This window comes from Amia ocellicauda, chromosome 15 (assembly GCF_036373705.1).
Source record: "Amia ocellicauda isolate fAmiCal2 chromosome 15, fAmiCal2.hap1, whole genome shotgun sequence".
NCBI classification, from domain to species: domain Eukaryota; kingdom Metazoa; phylum Chordata; class Actinopteri; order Amiiformes; family Amiidae; genus Amia; species Amia ocellicauda.
The window spans coordinates 206,247-231,568 of NC_089864.1; the positions used below are offsets into that span (position 1 = coordinate 206,247).

At 48.3% G+C, this 25,322-nt stretch overlaps 1 protein-coding gene across 1 annotated transcript; it reads left to right on the top strand.

Moving 5' to 3' along the window:
- Positions 1-6,552: 6,552 nt before the first annotated feature.
- On the top strand, positions 6,553-24,332 carry LOC136771376 (class I histocompatibility antigen, F10 alpha chain). The gene is made up of 10 exons (XM_066723652.1): positions 6,553-6,712; positions 10,249-10,470; positions 10,666-10,947; positions 11,493-11,753; positions 20,244-20,519; positions 21,073-21,336; positions 21,428-21,529; positions 21,905-21,928; positions 22,044-22,106; positions 22,286-24,332. Exons 1-9 carry the CDS (start codon positions 6,661-6,663, stop codon positions 22,094-22,096), a joined length of 1,536 nt encoding a protein of 511 aa, XP_066579749.1. The 5' UTR covers positions 6,553-6,660; the 3' UTR covers positions 22,097-22,106; positions 22,286-24,332.
- Positions 24,333-25,322: the final 990 nt, after the last annotated feature.

Here is a 25,322-nt window from a genome sequence, read left to right on the forward strand (position 1 = left end):
ACACTGTGACCCTGTATGAACACAGGCAGTGTGTGTTTGTGTGTGTGTGGACAGGTAGACACATGAGTGTGTGTGTGGAGGTTTTTGTTTTATGTTATTGTAATTGCAGCTTGTCACGATTGCTAAGTGAATGTGAACGACACTGGGGTCACATGACCTATACTGTAACCGAAATGAGTGGTTTACATGTATGAAAACAGCACGTCAGTTTTGGTTGCTTTCACACAACATGCAAATATCAAACACATTATTTCAGAACAGTAATGGACTCTATACACAAAACACAAACATGAACTGGGTAAATCCTGCCAAACAAAGTGAGATCATTTTATTTCACAGAAGACAACACGTTGTCTCACACATGTGAATCTCTACTGCACATGTGCAGATCCCCATCGCTCAGCTGTCAAATCAGCAATCAGTCCATAATCGCATTTGAACGAGGTCACCAGTGAGTTGGTGTTGGCGAGAAAAGAAGCAAATCAGAAGGAAGAAACAAAAGAGAGAAGAGGAGGACCACAGCCAGGAGCCCATAAGAGCCGTGGCTCCCAGCTCTGCTCCTGAGGACCCAACTTCTCAGGCTCTTCCAGGTTGTTCTCGATTGCTGAAGCACAGTTGTCCAAACAGAATGAACACACAGCCTCAGCCTGAAACCCGCTGGCACAACTGACACATTTCATTTGCAAAATGCACTCAGACTCTCAGAACAGTTTCTGTCGAGTGCTTGAACACGCCTGTCCATGTCCACGCTGTCACGTTTTCAAAAACATGTTGCCGTTTTCAAGCATTGGTGACTGAGAGTCAGTCCTGCACTCACACACTCACTGATTCTTACCGGTAAAGGTGTTTTTATGTGCAACGTCATTGATCTGTTCACAATAATAGTTTATATATATGTATCTTGATTGTTTTGCAATGTTTTGTTTCTTACCGTTTTGGGGACTACAGAGGGAAAGTAGTCATTAGCTAAATCTGGTGCCACGCATCATTTCCCAATACTCAGAGTTTGTTTCTGTTGTGCATTATCCTCGCTAAATAAATGTAAAAAACCCAAACAAAATCAGTCAACACACAAACACAAAAACAGTGAACACACGGGCCTGAACAGAAGCTTTACACATTTTCTTTGCAAAACTCTCACAAAACATTAACAACATGCTACCAAAGCAAATTTAAACAATTTAAACAATACAACTCAAATTAAAATATTCTTTCAATCGTTCATTACACACCATCCCATAACAATGCCAGCTGCAGCTGATGATGCGAGACGGACAGTGTGTGTGTGTAGCGCCTGTGCCATTGCTGATACTCTGCGTGGCTGTCTGTGACATATAAGACAAGGAAGCGCATCACAGCAGGAGCTGTATTCTCCTCTCCTGAGGGGACTTCGCCAGAGACAAGACGTTGCCCTCTGCCCTGGACTGTCACTCTGGCCCTTCATTACATGCCCTGTTGAAATACAGTAACACAGATACTTGTAATAGTATTTTTAATAAGTATGTTTCAGTCATGTTCAGCTATTGTCCAGGTCTCTCTCAGTGCCCATGAACTGTCTTAAAGACCTTCACACCCACACTGGACATTCACTTCAAGGCACGGAAGACAACCAGTATAGTAAATAAAGACCTTCACACAACATCTAAAATACTCAGAAACAATAGAGGAAAATCATGGGGAGAAACTGTCCAAAAAATAAACATACACACTGTAAAAAATAAGGCTTAAAGTAACACTCAGTCCATTCGTTGTTCTCGATCAATCCACATGTTCTCACCCACATTGCACTGGATGTCTTCCCTTGCAATGCACTGTTGGAAACACCTCCTTGAGCGGTGTCTCCGTCCCTGGCAGTCCTCTGCGCTAGTTGCCGGCAGGAGGGACAGCTGGTCATGTGGCCGGTGATCGTACACTGTCCCTGTCCAGGCAGATAATACTCCCTCAGTTGGGTTCAGAGCAAGAGAGCACACTGGGAGGAACTGCATCTTCATACGGGGTTGGGCAGCAGACCCCTCACTGACGAGGTGAGGGTGGAGGAAGGCAACATCGTCCCAGACAATGACATCCTGAGACGTGCCAGGCCTCACAGCCCTGTCTCTGCTGCTGGAACAGGTATTTTGTCCAGAGTGTAAGAAGTGTGATGAGATGATAGTACTGTTTGGGTCTCTGGCTGGTCTGTGGCAAAGGACCCTATCGCTGGAGATGGCAGCACATGTGGAGATGCCGGTGCCTCTGTGCACATTCACAGTGGCCCTCTTACCCGTGAGGTTCCTCCCTCGTGTCCTCACTTTTTAAAGGTTGAAGTCACACAGAAGTGAATGTGTGGGGAGCTGTGTTGCCCAGCCTCTCTCAGGGGAAGGACATGATTGACAACATGGTCAATAACTGTGGCATGAATTCAATCTGAAACAGTAGATCTGTGTATTCCCCTGTGAGCTTCTCCACACCACACATCTGAACCCCTCTACCTCTACGGGCAGCTCTGCCTCTCCTGTGTCCCCACCCTTGTGCATGTCCTGTGTCCTCATCCTTGTGCATGTCCTGTGTCCCCACCCTTGTGCATGTCCTGTGTCCCCACCCTTGTGCATGTCCTGTGTCCCCACCCTTGTGCACGTCCTCAGCCTCTGACTTGGTCATCCTTGCCTACAGCTCAGAGATGACCTGTTTTATAAACGAATAAGCAATGATTACTGAATGAACTGTTGTGCAAAGAAGTTTTGGTGCAGAAGAGGCTCACACTCATGGGAGTGATTTGTAGTAGATCTGGCCAAATGTTTTAGTTTTGTTTGACATGATTTACTCACCTGAGTTTTGTGTTTTTTGTACACTTTTTTTCATAGAAATGTGCCTAGCATGTGCATTGTGTGAAAGGAATGAGAAATGACTGTTTTGCACAAAATAATACTGTTGTGCTCACAGGTTACACTGGGGATCGAGGACCTGGTGTCATTAAGAGCGTCCTGGCAATCGAGAGACTGTAATATAATGTGTATTGTGTTATATTGCTGTAAGCCGCTCCTTATGCTCGCCCATGTCAGACTGTAAGACTGTGTGTGTGTCACTCTCTCACTCTCACTCACTGGCCAGCAGGCTGAACTGCTTTCTGATACAGGAGGGATTTCCCAGAAGGCAGCAGATCCACAGAGAGAGAGAGAGAGAGAGAGAGAGAGAGAGAGAGAGAGAGCAGCCAGCAGAGGGCAGTAAGACGCCACGCATGGCCATGTTTCGGGGACTTTCCAGGCAAGAGTCCCTGACAGTCTTTCCTAGACCAGTGGGTGAACAGCAGCTGCCGCACAGCACTGTGGGAGTCTGCAGCAATCACGGGGGGAGCCCTGAGTGTGTGTGTCAGTGTGTCAGTGTGAGTGTGTCAGTGTGTGCCAGTGTGTCAGTGTGAGTGTGTCAGTGTGTGAGTGAGTGTATGTAAGTGCTGGTCAGCACAGGGTGGGGCCACAGCCTGTTTCAGTGTCTCACCTCTCTGTGAAACCCCCCGTGACGCTGCAGTGAGCTTCACTCATTCATCTAATCCAGGAAATAATAATAATAATAACCAGTGGAATAACTGCAGCTTGTTATGGAGAGGATGGGTCTCACTCTTGGCTTGAGGAGGTGGGTGAAGATTATTTACAGTGGCAGGGTCCTTGTGAACCGTTACCATTCCCGCTCAGGTCGGGGGTTCGACAGGGTTGTCCCCTGTCTCATTAAGGCTCATTAAGGTGCAGGGGCTGGCATAGGTGGTCAAGAACATCCAGGCTGCTTTCAAGAAAGTGAGTTTCATGAACCGCTTTTGTTTTGCAGCAGCCTGAGACCATTCGGCCTCTGCGCCATGGACAACACCAGGCTGCACTCGTGGGACCCCCCACCGTTCTACAGGGCGCTCCGAGCCTTTGCACTCGAAGTAGGCCTCCACAAAGCTGAATAGAAGATTTCCCTCCCGAAACCTGGCGGTTTATCTGGGCTAACGCTATGACCGTTTGCCTCACAAACACACAGAAAGATGTCTCCTGGAGTTGGTGTCTCCCCACCCGAGTGTTCATGCACAGAAGGGCCCTGTTTGACACCTGCACCTACAAGGGCTGCCTGGGAAGGGAGACAGAGGCTCTTTAGGGATTGCCCCTCCGCTCGCAAGCTCTGGCTCCTGTTTTCTCCGTTCCTCCACAGGTTTGCCGTTCCTGTGCGGGCGTCCGCCCAGCAGATCCTCTACGGTCCAGCTAAGGGAATAACATCTTCATTGTTGAGGTGCTGGTGGCGTGTCGTCTGCGCAGTGAAACAGGCCCTGGGGAGGGACGGAACATCTGTCTGTTCAACAAGCAGGAGCTTGGTCCTAGTCAGGGACTACGTCAATCTGGAGGTCCATCAGAGGGGCAAGGAGGAAGCCTTCAAGAACTGGCACCTTCAAGATCTGGGGGAGCTTAGGATCCCGTGATGGGACCCCACCTCCGGGGACGGCCATCTCCCCCTGCTGGAGCCCGAGTCTGAGATCTTTTAACCTTTTATTGATTAACGATTGTCTTTTAAAAATGATTTTTAATTGTTTTTAATGAAATGTGTTGATTTTAAATCTACTTGCTTTGTTTGGTTGTTTTGTTTTTGTTTCTTTGATGTTTTTGTTATTTTATTGATTTATCTGATGCATTTCCCGTTTACTTTAATGCATTTGACTGTTTTGTTGGTTTGACAGTTTGCCCTTAAAACACAGTTTGATTTGGATGATTTATTGCACATGCATATTTTGAGTTCATGTATTTTGGTTTACTTTAATCACGTTAAGATTTAAGTGATTTTAGAGTTGGTTTCATAAGAATTCAAATGTTGAAAGTTTTTATTTTTGAAAATGTAAAATACTCCAGCAAATAAACAGTGGTCAGCGCTGATGCCGTCAGGCTGTGGTCAGACGGGCAGAGTTTCCTCCTGACATCAGCAGCTCCTGACAGCTTCCTGTGGCTTATTTGTTCAGTTTAGACCCGTCAAGGGGGACGTCTGTGTGTCTGTCTGTCTCTCTGTCTGTCTGTCTCTCTTTTTCTAAGCCTGTTGGTCTCTCTCAGTCTGTCTGTCTCTCTCAGTCCGTCTCTCTGTCAGTTTGTGTGTGTGTTTGCCTGTCTGTCTGTCTCAGTCTCACAATCTGTCTGTCTGCCTCATAGACTTGTGTGTCCACTTATCTGTCTGTTAGTCTGTCTGCACGTCTGTCCACCATCTTAGAGCAGCCGGTCCTCCCTGCCGACACAACATGGTGGCGCAGTCAGCTGAGGTCTGAGAGAGAGAGAGAGAGAGAGAGAGAGAGAGAGAGAGAGAGAGAGAGAGAGAGTGAAAGCACGAGAGAGAGGGAGAGAAAGAGAGGGAGTTACAGTAGAGTCCTGGCTCGGTGCTTCTGTCCGTCTCCTCCCTCTCCCTCCTCCTCCGCCCCTCTCCCTCCCTCTCCCCCTCTCTCTCTGCCCGGTACTTTCCTGCCCTGCTGTTGTTGTTTGATTGCATTTCTGTCGTGACTTTATTGCGTTGTTTGTTCGTGACTCACAGAGCAGAGGAGATTTCGGTTTTGCTTTGTGCGAGTGCATGTCCGTGTGTGTGTATCTACACCACCGACTGAGAAAGTGTGTGAGTGTGTGTGTGTGTGAGAGAGAGATAGATCCCTCAGAGAGCTGTGGAGGGCCCTCAGTGTCCCTCAGTGTCCCTGGAGACTGTGGGGGCCCTCAGCTGCCTGTGTCCAGCCTGTGTGTCTCCCATCACTGTGTCTCTCTGTTTGTGTTGAAGCCTCTCACTATGAGCCCCACTGACAGAAGGTTAATGGCCAAGTCCCTGTTTGTGCAGCTCTAGTGAGTGTGGGCAGGGAGCTGGGGGCTAACTCATACACAACACAACTCACCCACTACATACACTGCACAACTCACACACTACTCACACACTGCACAACTCACACACTACACACACACTACATAGACACTGAAGAGCAGTGGTGTGTTGTGTTGTGTACGGCTGGCTGCAGCAGCGCAGGGTTCCTCTCAGTGCTGAGACACTGGGCTGTGCTGGCCGTGTGCAGAGACCCCCGCAGCCCCCCGGCTGTGTCAAACGCACACAGAGACCCTGGGCCGCTCAGCCCTCAGTGGACAGGCAGGCAGTGTGAGCCGAGCCCAGAGTGTCCTGCTGACTGGCCCTCTCTGCAGCTCTCACTGACGCTGTGAAGTGAAAGAGCGTCCAGGGACAGCAGGGGGACGCTGCCTGTCTGTCTCTCTGTGTTTCTGACTCACTGTGTGTCTCTCTGTGTGTTTCTCTCTGTGTGTCTGCCTCTCCCTGTATCTGTCAACCCAATGGCCAGGTTAAGCCCCCAGCCCACTGACCCCCAGCCCTGGTGCTCTACTGTGTCTCTCAGGACCAGGGCTGAGACCCGGCTGTACAGAGGGAAACTCGTGTATGCCCGGCCGGGGGGGGGCGCACTGTTTCGGTTTCGCTCTCTAACCTGCTCCGCTCGCTTCTGCATGGATGCGGCTGATGCTGCGGCTCTGATTGGCTGCCGGCGCCTCCTCGGCCAATCGCGTTAATGCGCTCCGTGATGACCCCCCAGCGCGGCCGCCCCGGAGCTCAGACAGCGCAGGCTGGAGAAGAGAGAGCAGGACTTTAGTGAATCTCAGACATTGTCCACAGACTGAACAAGTCTACACACAAACAGCGATGATGCGACTGGTGATCCTGGCCCTGTGCGCCATCCAGGCGGCGACTGCCGGTGAGTGAGACTGAATACCGGGGTGTCGATACAGAGACCGAGGGGTTCATATTGCGAGTTCTCACGGTGATAATTATCTAATGGTTATTGTTGTGTACTGAGTGTTCAGTGTGTGTGTGTGTCTGTGTGTGTGTGTGTGTGTGTGTGTGTGTGTGTGTGTGTGTGTGTGTGTGTATGTATGTATGTGTGTGTGTGTGTGTGTGTGAGTCTGTGTGTCTGTGTGTCGGGGGTCGTGGGTCTCACTGTGACAGATCGGTGCTGCTGGTCCCGGAGGAGAGGAGTCTCTCAGCCCCAACTGCACAACACAGCCTTACTGATTACATTATAATATGTCATGTTTATTGTGTGTTAAGCAGGATTGTATATGATACAGTGTGTGTCCCTCAGTGTAGAGAACTGTAGAGCTGAACAGCAGACGGGGGTATAATAGTTATTTTGTAAAGTTATTTGTGTGTGTAGTTTGTGAGTGTTTTGTCTGATAGTTGTGTGTGTATTTTGGTCAGTTGATTGGTAGTTGATGTGGGACCCTGTTCTGACCCAGGTGTGTGTGGCTGTGAACACGGCCAGCAGCGGCTGTGTGCGAGTTGTGTGCGGCAGTGACGCAGCTCAGCCCCGGCGCCAGAAGCGCTCAGAGTCGGTGTTATCGGCGCTCAGCCCCGGCGCTATAAGCGCTCAGCCCCGGCGCCAGAAGCGCTCAGAGTCGGTGTTATCAGCGCTCAGCCCCGGTGCTGGAGGCGCTCAGTGTCGGTGCTATAAGCGCTCAGTGTCGGTGTTATCAGCGCTCAGCCCCGGTGCTGGAGGCGCTCAGTGTCAGTGTCCAGCCCCGGTGTTTTTACCGGAAAGGGCGGATTGTCGGTGAACTCCGCACGGGTGAACCACAGCCTGCTGCTGCTTCGGGGTTTATACGGTTACGCGGTTATTTGAAAACCGAAGAGCTTACAGAAATCAAGCCTGACTGTATTGTTTTGTAAAGGCGGTTATTGTATTAAAATAACTTCATCTTTATTTAAAGCGTGTTAAAATAGATCCCAGTGTCTCGGTGTTGTGCAGGACAGTCTTGATCTCTGGGTCTGTAGACGGAAACGCAGCAGTGAGATCAGGCGCTACTTATTGCGCACATTAAACCCGCAGAACAGCGCACTGCCGTGCGGGTCCGCGTCTACACTGTCTGGGCCCCGGAGTCACTCCGGATCTGCGGCGATGTAGTCTAAATGTAGTGCATCATCTTATGTATGTTTTATGTATATTATTAATACCTCAACCTTTAATTAAGCTGCCAAACAACATGAACCTTAACAGTTGCAGGCGCTGCAGTCAGAGGGATTCCCCTTTATTGCGGAATATGAAAGTGTTAGTGAACCTCATCTAGTATTGCTTCTGTTAATAATGAGAATCACACTGAACCGGCATTGGCCTGAACTGTAACCATTCTCTTTATTTTCTCACTCCAGTCCATACAGACAAGCAAAGTTGATCAGTATTACAATTTAGAGCTATATGTTTTATAAACCATGAAGTGTCAGTTCCCCATACCGGGGTTTGTGTTTGTTTCTGTATGTACTGCAGTGTTTTCATGTAGAAAGCTCAGTTACATGTACACGCGTGTGTTGGTCCAGGCAGGATCACACCCGTGTGCAGAGACACCGAGAGTGGTGTGTTAATCATACCCACCGTGGGAAAGTGCGTGGCTTTGTTGGTGCGGTTTCCACGAGTGTCCGCCAGATGGCGCCAGGGAGCCGCGGAGTCTGACCCGTCTCTAGCACAGCAACCAGGTTCAGCCAAATGTGACCGTAACTAATGTAGTTACAGCAGTTCTGATTGTTATTGATGAAGCGACATGTTAGTGATGTATATAGACCTACCTGATCCTGAACACTGTCACACATAGGGGCATGTCAGACGCCGTATAATTAAATCATGCAGAATACAGGCAAACGTGTTAGACAGCATTACAGTGACACTGAAGGTAGTTTGTTTCAAGTAATTAAAATGCATTTTGAGGTATTCATGTCAAACTTGTTTTGAGTAATCAATCAGTTGCGGATCTGCAGACCTCGAATTGCGCTGTAGATACAGATATACACACAGTGTAATGTGTCCTGTTTCTTTTCCATTTATTTAGTTGATTTAACTTTGCTGCAGTGTGTCAAGACCCACACAGCTCTCAGTTCTGGTTGCGTAACGAGAGGCAGAGTCTCATACTGGGTTCACTGGTTCAGATGATCTGTGAGCGCTGGGTCCAGTGACCACACCGCAAAACACACAGCCACACAACCTGATGACCTGGTCATACCGTGAAAACGCACCCCAGACTGAAGTACAGAAACTCTGCTGTATTTCCTGGTATTCAGTTTGTCGTGTTGTAGTCCGTGCCTCAGTGCGCTGTGCTCAGTGTTCAGTGTGGCATGGATAGCCCAGACCTTTATTGAAGACTTTAAACGAGGCTGTGCCCATTTCCCTAAATATATGTCTGAGCTTATTTCCTTAACTCCCTCTGAGGCTTTATATATTGTGTGGCAAAAGCTTACTAACAACATGACAACGTAGAACTAAGAACAATAAATACTGTTCTGTGTTCACAACATTGTTTAGTACAACTCCAGTGCTTGTGTAGCGGCACAGACTGCAGCACTGGAGTGAAGGGAAGGTAAAGCACAGCAGCACGACGAGTCCAAGGCAGACAGGGACAGCAGAGGAGCAGGGACGCAACACGGACAGCGAGAGCAGAGACGCAACACGGACAGCGAGAGCAGAGACGCAACACGGACAGAGATAGCAGAGACGCAACACGGACAGAGAGAGCAGGAAGAGCCCGTCTGACTGATACAGGGCATCTCTGTGCAGATAAGATGCGTCTGTGTGTTTGGACGTGTGGTTTGTGACTTGTCAGGCTATTTACACAGAGGATTTCTTCAAAAGCTGCTGCACTGAATGTTTTTATGGCTCATGGAAACAACAGTATTTCATCTCTGCATTCGGACAGACAGACAGTCGGTCTGCTGCAGTGTCACCCGAACCTGCTCCGCTCTGCTCTGCCCGGAGCCTGCTGACGCTGCGCTGCTATTGGCCGACAGCCACACCACAGCCAAGAGCTCAGTTTGTGCGCTGTGTTTGTCTGCAGTTGTGTGTTGTGTCCAGACTGGCCTGGAAGGACTGGGTCTGACCTGATACAGGTGCTGTGACACTGGGTCTGAAGTCTGGACAGTGGCCCCCAAGTCACTATTAAGACAAGACGAGGTGATTGATCTTACAAAGGCTGATACTCTACAGCTGAGACAGGTCTCATTCATGAATTGAACAAGAGTACAGACAAGACTTGAGAAATTGAGCAATTCAGTATAACCTCAATAATGGTTTGTAATTCGAGCATTTCATTCCTGCAGTGCTGAGTGCTGTTCCCTCTCAGAGTCAGAACCTGTTGTGTGCAGTGTGTTGTATACTGTGTGCAGTGTGATGTGATGTGTACTGTGTGTTGTGTACTGTGTGCTGTATACTGGCTGTGCAGTGAAGTCCTGACCCGTGTCTGTGTGTTGCAGAGAGCCACTCCCTGCACTATGTCAGCACTGGGACCTCAGGGATGCCCGAGATTCCCAACATGGTTCTAGAGATGCTGGACCAGGAGGAGCTCAGTTATTATGACAGCAGAACCGGGGAGACCGTCCCTAAGCAGGACTGGGTGAAGGACGGGCCAGAGGACTGGAAGGCGAACACAAAGAAAGCGTCTTCTGTGCTGCAGACTGTGAAAGAGCAGCTGAAGGGTAAGAGCAGCGCAAGTGCCGTTTACATCCACCTGACAGACCCATAACCACGGGCATGTCCACTGCGCCCATGCAGCCGGGCAACCATTGATGGGGGACAGTGTTACATTTCCTCAACATTGGGGGGTGTGAGTTAATCATGTGAATGAGTTAGTAATGCAAGTCAGTGTGACCACTCCTCTCCTCTCATTGCAGGCGTCCACACTCTGCAGCAGGACTACGGCTGTGAGCGAGACCCAGACGGCTCCACTCGGCTGTTCTGGAAGCTGGGCTGTGACGGGCAGGACTACCTCACCCTGGACACCAGCACCTGGACCTGGACCACTGTCAACCACAGGGCCGTCAAAGAGCTGCAGCTGGAACCAGACTCAGAGTTCACTCGCAAAGCACAGGCCTACCTGGAGCAGAAGTGCCCCGAGTGGCTGGAGAAGTACGTGAGCCGGCGCAAGAGAGCGGCGCCTGCCCCGGAGATGAAGGGTGAGTGAGGGACCCACAGCACACTCGATCTCTGTCCCTTTGCAACTACTCTCTAATGAATCATCACAAAAACCACAGAGATTTATCTTAGTAGCTGTCACAGGATGGGACAGGCTTTAGAAATGATTTAACCTTTTTAACGCAGGGTTGCATGATGGTAATTAATACAATGAATGGGCCTGGTTGGAAAATGAAAAATCTTGTCCTAATTAATTCTTATATAAGAACGAAAAAGAGAAACCCAGGAATCTCAACCATTTCAAAAGCTCAGGTAATATTGAACTAATAGTAAATATATACGTGTGTGGCGTGCTGGTTGGCATGTGTAGCTCATTATTATCCTCTGCAGACCTGGAGTGTGAGGAGGAGACGAATCTCCCAGTTTGATTCAGATTAAAGTGATTTAAATCAGAGGTTTAAAGAGAATGCCGGTTTGCTGTATTAAAAAGGGGGAGAGTTTGTGAAACGAGAACTTTAAAGGAGAAAGAGAAAGACAGGGCTGTATGGTCTGCAGAGTGATAATGTGTGATCTTCTCTGTCCACAGTCACCCACACCCTGCGCTACTTCTCCACTGCGGTCACTCAGGGGGTTGATTTCCCAGAGTTCTCCATCGTGGGGCAGGTGGACGGGGAGCAGTTTGTCTACTATGACAGCAACACACAGAGGATGGTCCCCAAGACCAGCTGGATAGAGAAGAATGAGGGGAAGGACTACTGGGACATAGAGAGCCAGAAACAGATTGGTAATCAGCAGACCTTCAAAGCCAGTATTGGAATCCTAAAAGAGCGCTTCAACCAGTCCGGGGGTGAGTACAGACAAGCACACACACACAACCTGTGTATCAGCATGTAACACAGACTGCACACACATAGGCTATTAAGTGAGAGTGATCATTCAGTGTTGGATGTCCAGGACCCCGCCAGTCCCCCCGCTCTGAGTGGGAGCTGCTGTGGGGCAGCCTGCAGACACTCTCTGGAGGCCACTGTGGGTGTGTGACTGTACAGTGAGTCGTGTGGCTTTCTGTTACCAGACCCTCACACTGCATGAGTCTTTAACACACAAGCTCAGTGACAGGGTAGCAGACAGGTGATGGAGATGTGTACCAGCAGTCAGTTACAGCAGAGGACTCCCTCTGTCACTGGGCTGCGGTCCACAGACAGCCTCCTTCCTCAGGGCTGCTCACCCCCACAGCGCTGTGGAGAGACAGATACTGCACATCTCACCCAGGGCTGCTGCTGCAGGAGTGCCGCCTTCAGCCAGGGGGCGATGATCCTGTTTATTTTTATTTGTATATACTACTTAATTAGTTTTTGAAGGCACACACACATGCATCACTTTTCTCTGCTAGAAAACAGATCAAATATAAAACAAATCATTGTGGTAACATTCAGATGTTCCAAAAAAAAAGGTAAATAAATAAAAATGTTAACAAATATGTATTATTTATTACTGAAATAATAAAACACACACAAAAAGGTTTCCAAAACAAAACATGTCTTCACTTGTCTGGCCCAGTAGAGACGGGTCTGAAACAAGAACCGTATCGCCTCCATCCTTCCCAAGAGCGAGAGAGTCCACTCCCCGTTTACACCTGGTCTCAACTGTTTCTAGAGTTTCATAAGTACATTTATATAGTATCTCACTGTTTCAGTATGATTTTGCACAAATACTTAATCTTAGTCACTTTCCACCCCAGAGGAAGTTGTTTTAAATCGCTCCTCTGATGACCAAGCCTCGACTTCTCTGTGTTTAATCTGTGTCCTGAAATCTCGCTGTAGTTTGTAACGATCTCAGTCAGACCAGTGTGGTGGGCGGATACTGTCCTACGTTTGTAGGGCTTCTCTGTGCAAATGCTGACCTGGATGGCTGAGCTGCAAGAGGACCTTACCCCCCCCAACACAACTCGCCTCTGTACTCCTGTGTATCAAGTGTGTGCCTGTCCTGCGTAAACTAGACAACCGCTCTGTTCAGCTTTTATATTTGGCAATGCTGGGGTCGGGATTTATACACGTGGTGATGACCTGACTGGACAGCAGTGGCACAAACTCGGGGATGATGAGTTAGCCAGCATCCCTCCCTCTCCAAATCCACAGGACAGGCGAGATGCCCCTCCAAGACAAACACACGCAACACTTACATGCTGTTTCACAGTTCTGTCTGTTTATTACAGCACTTACTTATGACACAGAAAGGAACAATAAAGTTTGTTCAGATGTTGAATGTATCACCAATGACTCCTTCATCAGGTCCCTGTACAGACGGATAAAACATTCACTGCTCAGTAAGCTTTTCTTAAAAAAATAAATAAATATGCATTTACCAAATTACTTCTGATACCACATGTTGAACATTGTAATGTACCTATACAGCAACACTGACACATCTGTATGGCAGGACTGGGGAAATAAATAACGAGCTCTGGGGAGGGGAGTTAAGGTACCGGCTGTGGACAGTAACGTCAGGACGAGATGATTGTGATTTAAAACTGCTTAACACTGATGGCTGCACTTTCCCTCCCAGCCAGTCGGTATCTGATCTGTGATTTTAAACCAGCACACTTAACCAGTGAAACAGCCTGGGTTTCCAACCGCCCACATCATGTACAGTTTAAAGTGACGTATAAAGCAGTACAGGGGGGAGTCTTGTTTCCGGGTCATTTAAGGGATATGAGGATGAAAGCAGTGATTAAACTCGCAGTTATTTGAAGGCTCGTACAGTTTCATGCAGAATATCTGTATTTTGGCACATCCTGGTATCTCAGCGATCAGGGGCACATATTGGGAGATCAGTCCCTGTGCCCTGAAATGCACCATATGGATTTGTTTTGGGACGGGACGGTAATGGACGAATCAAAAACACAGTAAACGCGCTAAAACCCGCAGCTGACGGTTTCGTGTCAGAGGAAGTCATTATTACGTCCCCCAGCACAGCACACGTTTTCTCCTGTTAGGGAATAAAGAAACTACACGTGTGTGTGTGTGGGGCGCCGATCACTTCCCACGCCGCTCACACGGGCGGCCATTTTGAATCTCCCGCCCTTCTTTTCCAAAACGCGGCTCTCTGATTGGCTGGAAAGTGCAGAGGCCAAGCCTTTAATTGGACAGGCGAGGGATCACTCAAAACGGAGCTTTCCAGATGCCGGAGAGGAGGATCAAAATGAAGGAATAATGGAGCATCATAATGAAGGAAGGAATAAAGCTGAAGAATCCCGCCGGGGCGGGATTCTTCAGCTTTATTCCTTCCTTCATTATGATGTGTGCAGATAAAGCCCCAGCCTTACTCTATACAGGACGCACGTATTGGCCCCTCCCGCAGCATCATTATATCTCACGCAATAAGGGGGTGACGGTTGTTTTATTTTCTTCCTCGGATGATTGGTAACTGCAGCACTGCTGGGGCCGTTGTTTCAATGGCGGGAAATGCACTTCGACGCTTAAAGGCGCTGAATGGCGGGAGAAATGCGCACCGGAGTCCAAGTGCGAACTGCGATCAGACATTTCTGATGGGGGCGGCCTGAGCAGTCATGGGAAAGCAGCAGACCAGACCTTGTTACTGCACTGACTGCGGCTCAGGGTCCGGATTGTGTCGGTCGTCTCCAGAGACGGCGGTGCGATGGCGTCGGTAGGTGCTGGTGGTTTCTGTTGCAAGGACTGATGTTTTGAGTCCAGAGGGGAGCTGGGCTCTCAGCCACCGATCCGCACTGCAAGCATGTGGACACTGACCAGAGGCCATGTGCGGCCTGGTGCTCTCGGCTGGCTTTCTCCCTCCACACAGACCCGTTCACACGGACTGCGGCCGGGCCAGGGCCGCCTTCACTCGCCGGTGCGCGGAGTCCGTTTTGAGCTGCCCTGGGCTTCTTGACCCGGCCTCAGTGTTTGAGTAAACCCGGCCCCACTGTGTCTATTGTGTGAAAGTAGGGATACGCCTCGCTGGCTCGCATCGTTATGCGTGTATATACACGTGTAGGCTAAGTAATGAGTTACAGGGAAAACAAAGAGTGTAGCTGGTAAAGTGGTTTTCTCTCTTAAACGAGAGCTCCGACTGAACCGTGCGGTCGGCTGTATTCACTCCTCAGAAGTGTCGTTGAAACGGTGCGCTTTAACCGGAGCAGGTTTCCACTCAGGTCCGCCGCCTCAGGGCGCTCAAAGCCCCACCCCCCGCCGCAGTGCACCAATCCGCGCCCGCCCTCGCTACGTGACCAGACCCAGCCAGCCAATCACAGGCCGCAGCAGAAGCGTGACGGCGGCTCGGTTGAGCGCTGTCCTGACACTGCTGTTGCGTGCGGGTATCCCTGCGCCGCTGCGCACAGGAAGTAGTCCCAGCAGGTTGAGCACGCACGGTGCGCCGATCACTGCGCCGTGGGAATCACATTGAACCCGACACGGCTGCTGTCTTTAAGCTTCAGATTACTTTCAGAGGAGATAGAAGCGATCGATGCATGTGAGCGTTAATAAGGTGTGATATAAGCACACCTGGATGAAGCCCGCAGGACGGCGTGCCTGGAGCTCACAGTGTTGGATCACAAGCCTTTACCTCCGACAACATGAGCAGCTGGCCTGCTGTTTCAGCTGCTGACGTGATTTTAGTGCTCAATTAACTACGCCATAGTTTACCATTCAGCTATATGCGTTGAACATGTAATATCAGTCAAATGTCCTGATCAAATACTGAATAAATACATCCCTGTTGTGGAAGTATAGATCTCTGTGACGTGTGTTTGTGTGTCAGTGTGTATGTGTGTGTGTGTGTCAGTGTGTGTGTGTCTGCGTGTGCCTGGTGCCACATCCCACCAGTCCAGCTCCACACATTTACACGGCAAAGGTTTGTAAGAATGTTATCAATAAACAAAGTGTATGTATATGGTGTGTGTGTGTGTGTGTATATATATATATATATATATATTACACACACACACACACACACACATTACCTGTGTATATTTATATATACACACACACATACACTGATTTATTGGTCTCATTCTTACACTGGACTAGTGTTAGTCAGGGATAAGGGGATGTATGACCAGTTTACTGCTTTACTGGTTACTTCTCTCGAGTGCCTGCGCCGTGCTCTGTTTAATGCGCTTGACGTTGTTCCCTGCCTCTGCTACTCTCTGTGTAGTGCTGCTCCCTGAGGGACAGTGATGCGCTGCTGCAGTGGATCTGTGCTTTGTTCCCTGTCACTCATCAGGACACTGAGCTGCGAGACTTTCAGAATGAAGCACGATCAGCCCCACAGCTGTCTGTCTCTCTGACTTCCTGTTGAGGACAGGAAGTTGAACTGCACTGTCCTCCTGGGAGATTAGGCCACTCCTCAGTTAACACAAAGCATTTCGTTTTCGGGTTTATTTTGCAACGTCATGAAACCGAAGAGACGCACGATACTCCAGTGACTGTTATTTAACTGCCTCGTCACTGTTGCGCACTGTTAGACCACATGCAACCTTTGAAGCGAATATCCGCGGGCGATGAGAGACACCAGTGCAGGACGCTGAGGCTTCCACGACAAACTGGAGCCTCGATGTGTCCGGGGTCAGGTGACATTCACAGGCCTGTCACATGGCTCGTTCATGCTAGACTGGGGTGCTGCAGCGCTCAGACGGGGGCATCGGAGTTCCCCAGTGACCAGTGGGGTTGTGCTCCACACACCACACACCCGTCCCTGCTGCACAGACCAGCAGCGCCCCTCACACTCCACAGTGTGGGTGGTGTGGGTGTGGGTGTGGGTGTGTATGAGGCGCACTGCACACTTCTGCACACGTGTGGGCCTAAAAATAATATTTCAAAGAAGAATGTGTCACTTGGAGAGAAAAATGTGTAACAAACCTGTGCTTTCAGTTTTGTTTGTCGATGCTCCGTGCCTTTAAGTTCTCTGTTCGTTTTAGTTTTTTTACTTGGAGCCCAAAAAAAAGTGTCCCGTCCTTACATAAGAACACTAAATAATTTGACAAACCTAACGTAGCCTACAAATGATACAAATAAGATGACTATGATAGAAGAAAATGCCCAAATGTATTTTCCTGTTTAATAGGCTGCAAGCAGTCAGACGTACAGTGACGCTTTATTCTCACAGCTCTCACAGTTTACTGGCTTTGTCTCCAGATTCATGTGCAGTGTGACGGGACTTCAGAAGAAGCTGCTATGCGTATTCAGTGGACAGCAGGTCACATTCAGTGTGAAGACACAGGCGTTCCTTATAGAGGACAGGTGTAGGGCAAGAGCATAGCGCCCATCGATGCTGTGACAGGAGCAAGACTTAATAGTCTGTGGGAGAAAGAGTGATAGACAGGGGAACAGAAAAAATTGTCCCTAGCAGTAGCAGACATACAGCTGCAATCCAGTCTCCTCGGGACAGTCGGGCCTAACAGCACCCTCTGGGGGGGCTCTATTCCCACTGATGACCCTTACAGAGCGTTTATTCCCTGTTACAGTGAGCACATGATCTCAATGTAGCTGAATGTGTTTTGAATGGAGAATCAAAGACAGATATTTTCCTGCTCCTCCAGCACTGAGTAACAACCTGACCCAGCTGTGAGAGGAGGGTCAGTGGTGTCAGTGTGGGGAGTATTATTATCATTATTATTATTATTTATTCGCAGACACCCTTATTCAGAGCGACATAAGAGCATTATAAAAGTGCAATACAGTCTAGAATTACAGATCAAAACATAATACAATTACAAGTTCAATGTATGGATCAGCTGGTGCTGTGAAAGAGATACTGACGGTGGGGCTGTCCCCGGCACCCTGTACAGAGCTGTGGGCAGAGTGGAGCCTGCTGACACTCACACACACACATAATCGTTGACTGGCTTCATTTTATTATACATGATGGCAGATGGAGTTCCTCTGCATGCAGATGTCCAGTTCCCACTGTTGTGTTTCAGACGTCCCGTCGCTCAGTCAGTCTCTCTGAAATGCCTCAGTGAAGTCAGTTCAGCCCTGCCTTTAACACTGGACTGGTTTCCCTGAGGTGCACAGTGTGTGTTGTTTTGAGGTTTTTACTGGTACTGTTCTCACGTATCACAAGATGTTAAAGATAGAGAGCTGGATTGTCCAGAGCTGGCAGAGTGACACAGGCCGCCGCACACCAGACCGACGTGACGCCACCCGACCCAACTTGAAAGGACATTCTCGTTGGGACCCATCATGTCGGTGTCTCTATTCGCAGTACACTGAACCGACGTGAACATCAGGCAAATTACAAAGTAGGGAAATAATTGATAAGCACAGTGTGATAGCCATTTCCTTTGGATGCTTCTCTGCAGCATACATTTTGTTGTCTCAAATTTGCATAGCAGTTCATGCTAATCAAAAATAATTTTGCTTAGCAACATGAGTTGCTTGATTAGCAATATGTTCTGTTTTGTTCTCATGACATATGATATGTGGATTCTTATCTACATTGCATGCATTTTAGAGTGTGAAATGTATTTGACAGATATTTGCATTAATTGTTATTTAATGCTTGCATGTTGCAGGTGTGTGACTGTATATAGTAGCCTATCTCATGCTCATCCCTGTACCCAAGTTATACCACTAAGTCTTCCATGCTTCTCCTGAGGTACTAGTGTAGTCAAGCCTTTCCAGAATCCAGCACAGTACTGTCCATCTCTGCTCACAGACCCTGACTGCATTGTCTATTTATTAAGTAATGCTTTCATTCACCATTGCATAGGAGAGGAACTGGTGTGCTAATGCAAGTTTGAAACTCTATAGACAAAACATTCAGAATTCAGCATATTTTTACTTATAACTCTGTAAGTAACTCTGTAACTACAAGGGCTAGAGGCAAGTTTCGTATATGGAAACACTCAGCACAAAATTGAGATTCAGAAAATAACAAATAATTGTGTTTGTCCCACCAACATTAATACAGAAATCAAAAAAGTGAAGAAAAACAAATGCTTATAAGAACACAAATAATTTATGGTCAGTATAGCACCTTTTTATTGCTCCAGGCAGGCTTTTCACTGAACATTGAAACTTCAAAGTCTTATGAACTTGTGTAAAAAATAAAACTCAAATCTGACCTCCAGAACAGAAATTATAGCCATTTATATTAGACTACCAACAACCGGAATAACTATATACAAGTAAAAAGGATACTAAACAGGGAAAGAGAATTCCACACTTCAGGCCTTACAGACCCGCAGGCTCTTCTTTACAGCAGCTCCTGTCTGTGTTGATGCAGTGACTCATCCCAGCCACCACACCGCCCAGATACACACACACTCTCTCTCACACACACACACACACACATAGATGCACACAGATACACACACACACACACACAGATACACACACACTCACACACACACACAGATGCACACACAGATACACACACACACACACACACACACAGATGCACACACAGATACACACACACTCACACACACACACATAGATGCACACAGATACTCACACACACACACATAGATGCACACAGATACACACACACTCACACACACACATAGATGCACACAGATACACACACACTCACACACACACACACAGATACACAGACACTCACACACTCACACACACACACTCACACACACACACACAGATACACACACACACACACACACACAGATACACTCACACACACACACATAGATGCACACAGATACACACACTCACACACACACAGCTCTGTGTCATTGGAGAGCTACAGCCCCGCCCTGTATGAGTGACACGGACGCGTGTCTTAAAGGGGAGGTCGCTCGGCGCTGCTTAAGCGGAAATGACGTAACCAGGCTCATCGGCACGCTGAGTGACAGCTTTGAGCACCTATGGGAGACGGTTAGCGTAGTGTGACGTAAGCGCTCGTCCCGCAGAGACGGTCGCGAGCGCGGGAGCAAAAGTCAAAAACAAAAATCGTTCGAGATGCTTGTTGGTCGGAAGCCCGTATTTTACTGCCTCGCACAAGCAGCGAATCTGCCAAGAAAATGGTCGCTGCTCGGGGAATTTACATGTTCAGATTATTATCTGTTCAGTATTATTATTATTAGCCTGTAATTGTTATTATTACTGCTATTAATAACAATACAATTATAATAACGCACATAATATTAATAGTATGACTCACAGTATAATAACCAGTTATTTACATGAGATATGGCGCTTTTAACAGATTCAAACTGATTAAATAACACGGAGCACACGGACAGCTCACGACTCGTAAGCGTTTTAAACGTCAAAAACCCGCCGACGAGAGACGCATCCCGCTGCACCGAGCCGACGCGACACCCAGGCGAGCGGTGGTTTTCAGGGTCTCCTCTGTCCTGCAGGCGTCCACACCTGGCAGTGGATGTACGGCTGTGAGCTGGACGATGACGGGACGACTCGAGGGTTCACGCAGTTTGGGTACGACGGGGAGGACTACGTCAGCCTGGACAAGGACACCCTGACCTGGATCGCTGCCAACCAGAGGGCCTTCATCACGAAAAACAAGTGGGACGCAGACAGAACCTGGGGTCAGCGTCGTAAGAACTACCTGGAGAACATCTGCATCGAGTGGCTGAAGAAGTACGTCGGCTACGGCAGGCAGACTCTGGAGAGGAAAGGTAGGTGGGCTCTCGCACAGTCCAGCTGCGGCGCAGGGTCCGACTGCAGTGGACCAGACGGGGCGGATTTGGGCACATGTTACATAGATGTAAGAAACGTGTCGTCAGCCCTAAACACAGCCCGCCAATGGACTGTTATTAATACATATATCTCTGGCACTATTATATACGTTTTTATATACCTGGAAACTAGAAGCTTTGGACTTTCAAATGATGTTGCTGTGAGGAGATACTGACTTAGGGGGGAAATCTCGGGTTCGAGAATTGCAATTTTTAATTCATAAAAGATAACTTTAAATTTGTATCCACTTTTCTTTCACCGTTTGTCTTAGAAATTTAAAGCAAATTTGTTAGAGCTGGAGATTCGGCTGTGCCAGCTGTGCCAGGGGTCGGTGAGCCGCTGTGATGCCCTGTAGTCTCTGAGCCGCTGTTCTCTCATTCACTACAACACTGAAACAGCAGGCGCCCCTCACTCTGCCATAGAGACCCAGGCACACACTGTCACTACACAGTCCAGTGCAGGGTCTAAAACACGCGCTGTTTCCCTCTCCAGTCGCCCCCCAGGTGTCTCTGTTCCAGAGGGACCCCAGTTCCCCTGTGTCCTGCCTGGCCACGGGCTTCTTCCCCAAAGACATATTGGTGTCCTGGAAGAGAGACGGACAGGAGCTGCACGAGGGGGTGGAGAGCGGGGAGCTGCTGTCCAATGGGGACGGGACGTTCCAGGTCAGGAAGAGCGTGAGGGTCTCGCCTGAGGGGAGCTACACCTGCCATGTGGACCATACCAGCCTGGGAGGGAAGATCTTCATCAAGACATGGGGTGAGAAAGAGATAGAGACAGAGAGAGAGAGAGAAAGAAAGAGAGAGAGCGATTTACAGCACAGTACTGACTATCTGTCTGTGTGTTACAGTGCCCCCCTCTAACCTGGCGGTGATCGTCGGTGTGATCATAGCTGCAGTCCTGGTCCTGATCGCTGCCATTGTCGGGGTTGTCATCTGGAAGAAGAGATCAGGTGAGAGAGACATGGCAAAACATCCCATGTCATGTCAATAAAGCAAATTTGAATTTGAGAGAGACTCAGTGCAGTATTGACCCCCTGTTGTCTATCTCTGTGACTGTCGTTTGATTATCAACACTCGGCACTAACCAGCAGGCACTGAGAGACACAGAGAGACAAAGTGAGGAATATAGTGAGAGAGAGAGAGAAGCACACACACGAGAGTATTTTACATTTCAGTGTGTCTCAATATGGAAACTGCTTTGACAAACCTCACCACAGTCATGCCAATAAAGCACCTTTTGAATTTGAATTTGAGAGAGAGAGACACACACACACACACACACACAGTCTCTGACAGTAACCCTGTGTCTGTTTTCTTTCCTACAGCTACGAAGTACAACCCTGCTCAGAGTAAGTGCACTTTACACACCCGCTCATATCGGCTTAAACACACTCACGCCAACAGCTCTGTTTATTATTCACTGTGTGTTATGTCTGTGTGTAACTGTGTGTGTCTCTATTGCAGCCAGTGACAGCGGGTCTGACAGGTCTTCAGACAACGGGGCTGCCAAAGCCTGAGGCTCCTGCGGTGAGTGTCTCTCTCCTGTTCTGTCCCCCACAGTCTGCAGAGTGTACAGAGTTATTACAGAGCTGTGTTTTATGGGCCTGTCTCAGTATCCAGTGTTGACTCTGTACTGACCCCAGTGTCTCTGTGTCTCGGTGTCCAGTATTGACTCTCTACTGACCTCAGTGTCTTTTGTCTTTCAGGGAGAGTGTGATCTAATCAGAGTAGAGGATAAAGAGACCAGCTGATCCTGCTTCAATAAGACCAACAATCACACTCACATATTCTATAACACACACACACACACACACACACACACACACACACACACACACACTATTCACACTCTCCCTGTCAGACACAAAACCTCAATCTCATACACACACACACACTCAATAATTACAGCCAATAGAGACCATAGACACTGGAGCTGCTCTCAGACACTCACTCCCACACACAGTGACTCCCACGGACACTCACTCACTCCCACACACACACTGACTCTCTCTCTCTCACACACATACACACACACCCACTGCTTTTACACAGTGGCTGAAATATCCGCGCACTTCAGATTTGAATAAGGACACATGTTTTAAAATGTCACAAACCTTGTGTATTAACAGCAGTCTCGTTTTAAACCTTTATCCCAAACCCCAAGTCTGAGCTTGGACTGACACCGTTTATAGAGCAGCTCCACTGTCTGTGGTGATGATTATTCATTTTATTTTTGCACTGTCTCTGTGTTTCTCTCTGCTCTGTGTATATAGTGCTGATTTAGCTTTGTCTTGTGCTCCCTGTGTGTCCGTTGCACAGAGCCCCCTGTCCACAGCCCACTGAACCCACTGAACCCCAACAGCCCACAGCATCCACAGCTGATGGAAAAGGGGGCCAGTTCAAAACTTTGACAAACTCCCACTTCGTTTTACAGAATTACCCAAAGAAAGTGAAAAGCCTCGTCAGTGGCTAGTTTCCTCGGAGAGCTCTGCAGAGCTGCCTGAAAGGGCATGCAAAGGGCAGGTCACACTGAGCCAACATGCAGAGCTGGCGTGAATTAGACGAAAGGCTGAAACCTGGCAAAACCATAGACAGTGCCAGTCAGGAATGACAGGCTGTGACAGTGAGCCCTGCAGGGCTGCGTTGAGCAGAATAATTGCCAGTGTTTGCCATTGAGCAGAACGTAATGTTAAAAGGACATTCAGAGACTTGTTGAGCCCCATTATGGCCGCTTCCATGGACAGATAGAGCTTTGGCTCAGCTTGACCCCATAATGAGCAACATCTGACAGGGACTGGTGAGAGGTCACTGCTGTGTGGTAACAATACGATTGGCATGACAGGTGGAGGGGCCCCTAAACTGATCTTTGATTGGGGCCACAAAATTGACAAACCTGTCCCTGGCTTCAGGGCGTGGCCAGGCAGCGGGGTCCAGACCCCCTAGGACTGCTGAGTACAAGGCTGCCCCTCTGCAGCGCCCATCCCAGTCCTGAGCACAGGGCCACTGTGTCCCAGTAACCTGGGTAAGAGCGGCTGCCAGGCTCATACAGGCTCTCCGCTCTGAGTGAGTCAGTCAGACTGGGCAGTGTCTTCAGGCCGAGCACAGTCCTGCCTGGGACACCGTGGGACAGTGACACACACGGACACAGACACCTCTGAATATATATATATATATATATACAGATGATTGATTGATTGATTGATTGAGATTTACTTTCATTATTGTAAGAGCGGTGGAGGTTTAAATTTTATTTTAATGTTTTATTGTTTGTGTGTTTTTAATACTGGGGGGTAGGGGGGTAGGGATTTATAATTATCTTTAATCTCAGCGTCTTGTTAAGAATTAAGCTCCTCAAACCATTTTATTTCATTCCATCTTAATAAATACAGTAACCGCCTGTCTGTCCACATGTCAGTCATCACAGCCGAGGGGTTGGTCATTCTGTGGTGACCGGGGTCGGTGGTCTCAGGCAGGGGCTCCCCGGGGCCAGGATTGGGGACCAGTGACCAGGAAACACGAGCAGCAGGCTGGTCTGATCGATAAAAACATCGCATTGTTTCTAAATTCAGGGTCAGAGTCTCTCAGCAGTTTAACCAGAGAAAATCACTGATCTGTCTCAATTCTGTGTAAAATAACACAACCCCTTTTTTAGTTTTGCTGTTTAAATAGAACCAGGACTCTGATGGGGGGGATCTTATGTTTGAAAAAATGTATTTGTTTGGCTTTCAAAAAAATAAAGTATATTTGGGTGAATCCTAGTCTCTGTGTTTTTTCCTGTGATCCAGTCTGAGCAGCAGCTACTGGGATCAACACAGCGACAGCAGATGTGTGTCCACTGTAGGGCCTGTCCTCGACAGAAGGGAGTGTGAACAGTGCTACAGTCTGCCTCAGCATGGTGTCTATAGCTGTGCATCTGGAGAGATGTATGTTATGCGCTGTAAAAGTGTAGAATTGAGAACAAGGGCAGTGATGTTCAGACTGTACAATGCACTAGTTAGAGCTCATCTGGATACTGTGGACAGTTCTGGGCTCCACACTTCAAGAAAGATATCGCTGCTCTAGAGGCAGTTCAGAGGAGAGCAACCAGACTTATTCCAGGTCTGAAGGGAAAGTCCTACTGAGAGACTGAGGAACTGAACCTTTTCACCCTGGAACAGAGGAGACTACGTGGGGACTTGATCCAAGTCTTCAAAATCATGAAAGGCATCGACCACATCAAACCAGAGGAGCTTTTCCAGATCAGCAGGGACACACGCACACGGGGACACAAATGGAAATTGTGCTTCAAGGCATTCAAGACAGAAAACAGGAGACGCTTCTTCACACAGAGAGGCGTCACAATCTGAACAAACTCCCCAGCGATGTGGCTGAAGAGACAATTTGGGAACATTCAAAAACAGACTGGATAGGATCCTTGATCACTGAGTTATTAATGGACACCAAACGAGCACGATGGGGCGAATGGGCTCCTCTCGACTGAACACTGTCTTATGATCTTATACATTGGATTACTGGCACAGTTGGTATCTATCTGATTATGTAATTGTAAACTTTATGTTCTTAAGAACACATTATCTGTGATTTTTTTACAGATTTGTGTATTTAATTACGTACAATATAGCCTGCAGTAGGCTAATTAAATATGCACGTAAGTGCACATCTTATTCAAATTCTTCTGAAGAGTATTATTCACTATGGTAGCAGGCGCCATGCATTATGCACGTTATCTGAAATGAGCGGGGA

What these genes read in the sequence shown, in the direction of transcription:
- LOC136771376 (XM_066723652.1), top strand. Translation starts at nt 6,661, where the DNA reads ATGATGCGACTGGTGATCCTGGCCCTGTGCGCCATCCAGGCGGCGACT. An exon ending in GATCTTCATCAAGACATGGG is followed by an intron (nt 21,337 to 21,427) that starts GTGAGAAAGAGA and finishes TGTGTGTTACAG; the next exon opens with TGCCCCCCTCTAACCTGGCG. An exon ending in CATCTGGAAGAAGAGATCAG is followed by an intron (nt 21,530 to 21,904) that starts GTGAGAGAGACA and finishes TCTTTCCTACAG; the next exon opens with CTACGAAGTACAACCCTGCT.